This window comes from Anoplophora glabripennis, unplaced genomic scaffold, assembly GCF_000390285.2.
Source record: "Anoplophora glabripennis isolate ALB-LARVAE unplaced genomic scaffold, Agla_2.0 scaffold3452, whole genome shotgun sequence".
NCBI lineage: Eukaryota > Metazoa > Arthropoda > Insecta > Coleoptera > Cerambycidae > Anoplophora > Anoplophora glabripennis.
This window is the reverse complement of record NW_019420909.1, coordinates 3,091-8,338: the sequence shown is the minus strand read 5'-3', so window position 1 is coordinate 8,338 and position 5,248 is coordinate 3,091. Positions and strand designations below refer to the sequence as shown.

At 33.4% G+C, this 5,248-nt stretch overlaps 1 protein-coding gene across 1 annotated transcript; it reads right to left on the bottom strand.

The window, feature by feature from the left end:
* Positions 1-20: 20 nt before the first annotated feature.
* LOC111692916 (integumentary mucin C.1-like) lies at positions 21-1,149 on the bottom strand (the record flags this gene model as incomplete). Its single annotated transcript, XM_023457046.1, has 2 exons — positions 615-1,149; positions 21-445 (listed from the first exon to the last, which is right to left on the bottom strand). Coding segments are annotated over exons 1-2 (960 nt in total), but the record flags the coding sequence as incomplete, so codon positions are not given.
* Between the last annotated feature and the right edge of the window lie 4,099 nt (positions 1,150-5,248).

Sequence of the window (5,248 nt, the reverse complement as noted above, 5' to 3'; positions counted from 1 at the left end):
ATAATATTGGCTTTAGCTACAGGAATATTTTGCTCAGTTGTTAGAATTATAGTATCAGTACTAGAAACAGTATCGGTAGAATAAGTACTAGTAACATCGGTAGTAGTAGTTGTATAATCATCGGTTGTAGAAGTAGTAGTAACATCATCGGTAGTGGAGGTGGTAGTAATGTCAGTAGTAGAAGTAATAATTGTATCAGGAGTAGTAGTAGCGACGGCAAGGATTGTGGCAGCAATAGTATCATCAGTAGTAGAAGTAGTAATAGTATCATCAGTAGTAGAAGTAGTAATAGTATCAGGAGTAGTAGTGGCGATGGCATGGATTGTGGCAGCAATAGTATCATCAGTAGTAGAAGTAGTAATAGTATCAGGAGTAGTAGTAGCGACGGCATGGATTGTGGCAGCAATAGTATCATCATTAGTAGTAATTACATCAGTCGTCATCTCTGTTGCAACCNTTTAAACAACCAAATAAAATAAGGCCCGTAACTTGTTTAAGCTTAAAAATTCTTAAAGAATGGCCCACTCGCTTGCGGACGCTATGTTGGTCTAAGTTGTCATATTTTGATCCCAGACGTCTATGGTCGAGCACTGTATTCCTATATGTATAGTTACCTGATCTGGGAATGGGGTCACACCCTGAAAAGTTGATTCCCACAGCTGGAGTAACTCCATCATGACAACATCCAAATCTCATGTCTCTACATGTTTTCGTAATCCTGTAAATTATAGGAACTTCTTCAATTAATGGCGTTAACTCTGTTGGCTGTCTGTTGGTAATAATATTGGCTTTAGCTACAGGAATATTTTGCTCAGTTGTTAGAATTATAGTATCAGTACTAGAAACAGTATCGGTAGAATAAGTACTAGTAACATCGGTAGTAGTAGTTGTATAATCATCGGTTGTAGAAGTAGTAGTAACATCATCGGTAGTGGAGGTGGTAGTAATGTCAGTAGTAGAAGTAATAATTGTATCAGGAGTAGTAGTAGCGACGGCAAGGATTGTGGCAGCAATAGTATCATCAGTAGTAGAAGTAGTAATAGTATCATCAGTAGTAGAAGTAGTAATAGTATCAGGAGTAGTAGTAGCGACGGCATGGATTGTGGCAGCAATAGTATCATCATTAGTAGTAATTACATCAGTCGTCATCTCTGTTGCAACCCAATCTAGAGGTAAAAAGAAAAAGTAGTATTAATTAATTTATTTGCTTATTTATTTATTTAACGAAAATATATCTAGCAACAGGTGAAGCATATTTATTTACTTTTTACCGTATGGCTTTCTTTTATTTATTTTTTTATGTTACTGAACGTTTTGCCACGTTTACGTTTACTTATTCAGTGGAATAATCTAACACATAAGTATTTTTTCTATAAATCACTGGCCTTTCGCATTTGAATCTTACAGGCGCAAAAAGTAGTGATTTTCTAGGTACTTCATCATTATTTTTTTACAAATTACACACAACTCTTTTCTAAACAATTACATTAAATTTAGAAACTCGCATCTTTAATGGCGCAAGGGATTATAATACATTTAAAATTTTTGTTTTCAATGTGGCAGAAATAGTAAAATAAATAAAAACAGCCACTGGAAATGCCATATAATTCGTTAATAGGAAAGGAAAAGGCTGTTTCCTCATTGATTGGTCGCATAGAAATTTAAGTTAGGCTGCTATTTCTGTTCCATATGGATAGACCACAAATTATGAGGCGCATACTTGGTCTTTAGATTAAACCAATACTATTGGCCAATTCAAGGATATAGGTATCTTTAACGGATGCATGGAGAGTTCAGATGGTTTTACAGATACCGCTTGAGTTTATGTTCAAGAGTTCAACTGAGTTAAAAAAACTGACGAGTTCGGATAAACAGAATACTCTTAGTTTAACACTAGTTTACATCTGAGTTCACAAATGATTAATAATTTTTCCAAACATTTTTTTTATATGCATCGAAATCCTTTGTTTAATGGAATACAACATCGACTTATTTTTATTCTTTTTTTTTCGATTGCACTCCAAATAAACTTAATAATAAATATTATTTACTATTAAAGGGGTTGGAAATGTAAAGGGAGCAAAAACCAATTTATAGAGCCCGTTTTGCACGAGGGAGGTAACTTATGTGGGGGAATTATTAATTGATACTGGCAGTTATAACCGTTATAGAGAGCCCGTGGCATTTTGAAGGTAGTCATTTTACTAATAATTAGGGCGAATTAGACCAAACACATGCCTGTTTCAAAAATCGGGCCTACCTCCAATTTTATGGACTTAAAAATTAAGTAAAAAATACACAGAATAAAAGCATAAATTTGTGTATTTGTAGAGGTCGAGCGTCATATTGTTTATAACCAAACAAAAAATAATTGCTCTTTTTCAGTTTTTCGCTTATATCTCCGAAAATGAGCCTCTAATCGACATGAGGTATACCTATCGATTTTGTTCCTTTGCTTTAAGGATAGGCTTTTGCGAAAGCTCGCAATTTTTTTTTACATTGCAAAATTAGCGACGAACAAAAAAATGTGCAGAATTTTCAGCATTAAATAAAAAGAACGAATTTGACTGAAATTGGATGAAACTACAAGAAAAGATAACTGTTGGGGTGCTCAACAAGTACCCGCAATACGGACCTCCAATTTCAAATTGGAATAGCGTATTGCAAAATTATAAAGTCGAAAACGCGAGCGCGTATATCTTCTGCCTAAGTCAAGGTTTCGAAATCTGGTAAAAAAAATTGCAAAAACCAAAATACCTACTGCTTCAGGTATGCCGTAGTGACCTCAACGCTGAAGGTAAGAAAAAAAACATGTGTTAATCTTTGACTATACTAAATTTTGTTGAAATGTCCAAAAAAGTAGCNTTGTTGGGTACTTATTTAAATGTAAAAGTCTCTGCGCCCTGGTCAGTGTTGCCCTGATCTAAAAAAGGAGAGAACAATTGTAATTTGTTTGACAGTATTGACAGTTGTGCTTCTCATATAAAAATAGTAATATTTGTCATTCATAATTTATGAAATAAAGTTGTTATTTCAAGTAACAAGAAGCTAATTAAAAGATAAGGAACCCGAATATTATACACATATTTAAAACCAAAAGTCAATTATTTCTTTAAAAAAAGTAGTCAGTACTCCATTTGCGTGCTCAGAAAAGATGGACGTATAAAATATTGTCTTAAAATTAACTGTTATTGCGTAAATTGTGTCTAGAATATTATTGAATGTTACAATATCAACATTACATTTAAGAACTGCATTTTATAGTATTTAAAAGAACTGTTACATTCAATTCTACCCTATTTTATTTAATTAATTGTATTACTAGATAAAGTTATTTTTTTAATTTTTATAAGAATATTAAAATTAAAATAAATATTTAGTGTATAATATCTATGTTTTAGACTTCGATGAATTTTTCAAGTTAATTGTTTCTGTTGTATAGCACGTGATTTGAATGTAGCAAAATGGCAAAATTCATCGAAGTCTAAAATATATTATACAACAGCCAAAATACCGTTTAAAAAAATGATCTCGGCTCCTATTGGTCCGATCGACACTTTTTTTTAATCATATTTTTTTAAGCACTATTTGATGCAATGGTTTGAAATCTGTATATTGCTGAAAATTTTGCGCTTTTTTTTACCGCTAATTTTGTAATGTAAAAAAAATTACCAGCTTTCACTTTCGTCTACCCTTGCAGTAAATTTCCTCAGGAACAAAATCAATAAGTATACCTCTATACAAATACACAAATTTATTTTATTCTGTGTATTTTTTATTTAATTTTAAGCCCATAAAATTCGAGGTAGTCCCGACTTTTGAAAAAAAGCCTAATTCGCCAGGACTATAAGGTTGATTTTCACATAGGTATTGGGAGATCTTATATGGTACATAAACCAAACGACCATCAGCTGCCAATCTTCGGGTGGAGGTGGGAGTAATAGGGCCAACCCCAGCGTTGAAAAATATCAAAAAAACATTAATAGTGCCAAAGTTGAAATGGTTTGTATACTTTGTTTATAACAATAAATGATAAGGAATCACATTCAGCTGACAAAATACCGCTGGAAAATGCATCAGTTGCGCGTATAAGCAGGTATGGATATCATTTTAAAAAAAATTTAGTGGGTACCAAACGTGATATCGATTTTAATTATGGTATAGAACGTGTATGTTATAAAAACAAGCTACAGGTGAGCACGCGTTAGTGGAATAGCCCTCAGTTGAGGTCATTAACTTTTATTCAAGCAAGTAGCGGGTCGCTCGGCCGGCCCTGCGTTTTCGAGAGTTTCATGGTCAGCTGAAGAGTTTTCCCCCTCATACAAGCCAGCTAGCTGATTGTTATTTTCGTTAATATTATGCACACACCTATGATTTTGTAAAATTTAAGCTTTGGTAGAATAAAAAAGTGAAGGTTTTTTGCAAAAATGAAATTATCCTAATATGTTTATTGTTACTCAGTAAAAAAATATGTGATTTTATTGAATGGGCGACAAGACGGATAGTGCGGATAAATTTAGCACAAAAAATGATTTTATAAATGTATTATTTTATTCGTCGCTCTCATCGACATCACTTTTCTCTGTATCGCTTTAATGTTCGCTCGAATCTATATCTTCTTTTTCCTCTGCTTCTGAAAAAAGTACAATAATACGTACGATAAAAAGTATAAAAATCAGCTTTGGTACGAGGTACAAACTTTGCCGCGGGCTCTTTTACTATTACAACTTAACTGAACAGCTGAGCGACTCGACAACAAAACAGCATGGTAGTGGTGTAGAATATAGCAACTCTGTGGCAGTGGTGAGAAGAGTAAGAAAGTAGCAAAATGCGCAGTAGCATATGTCTACTTTTTATATTTATTTTACGCCTTCTGAACTGTATCATGAAAAATTCGGTTGTTGCTGGCGTATCATACATCTTACATGAGGCTTTTTTTCGCGAGTGAAGTCGTATGTTGTAGTATGTGTAGTATGAGTGAATATTACGTTTTTGCGAGAATAGTCAGTCATTTAAACTACTATGTGACGTCACAAGTTTAGATCAAATGACTGAACTCTTCACCCTTCAGCTGAATATTCTGTTGGTATATTCAACTAGTATTGTCAGCCGGTAACTTAACCTTTTTCTTTTTGACATTTTGTTTGAATGAGGATAAAAATCGTTCAGCAAAATGATGGATTCTGATACGGCTGTGGAAGTGGTCAGTTTAAATTTAAACTTTAGAGGCACAGATGTTTTAGTAAAC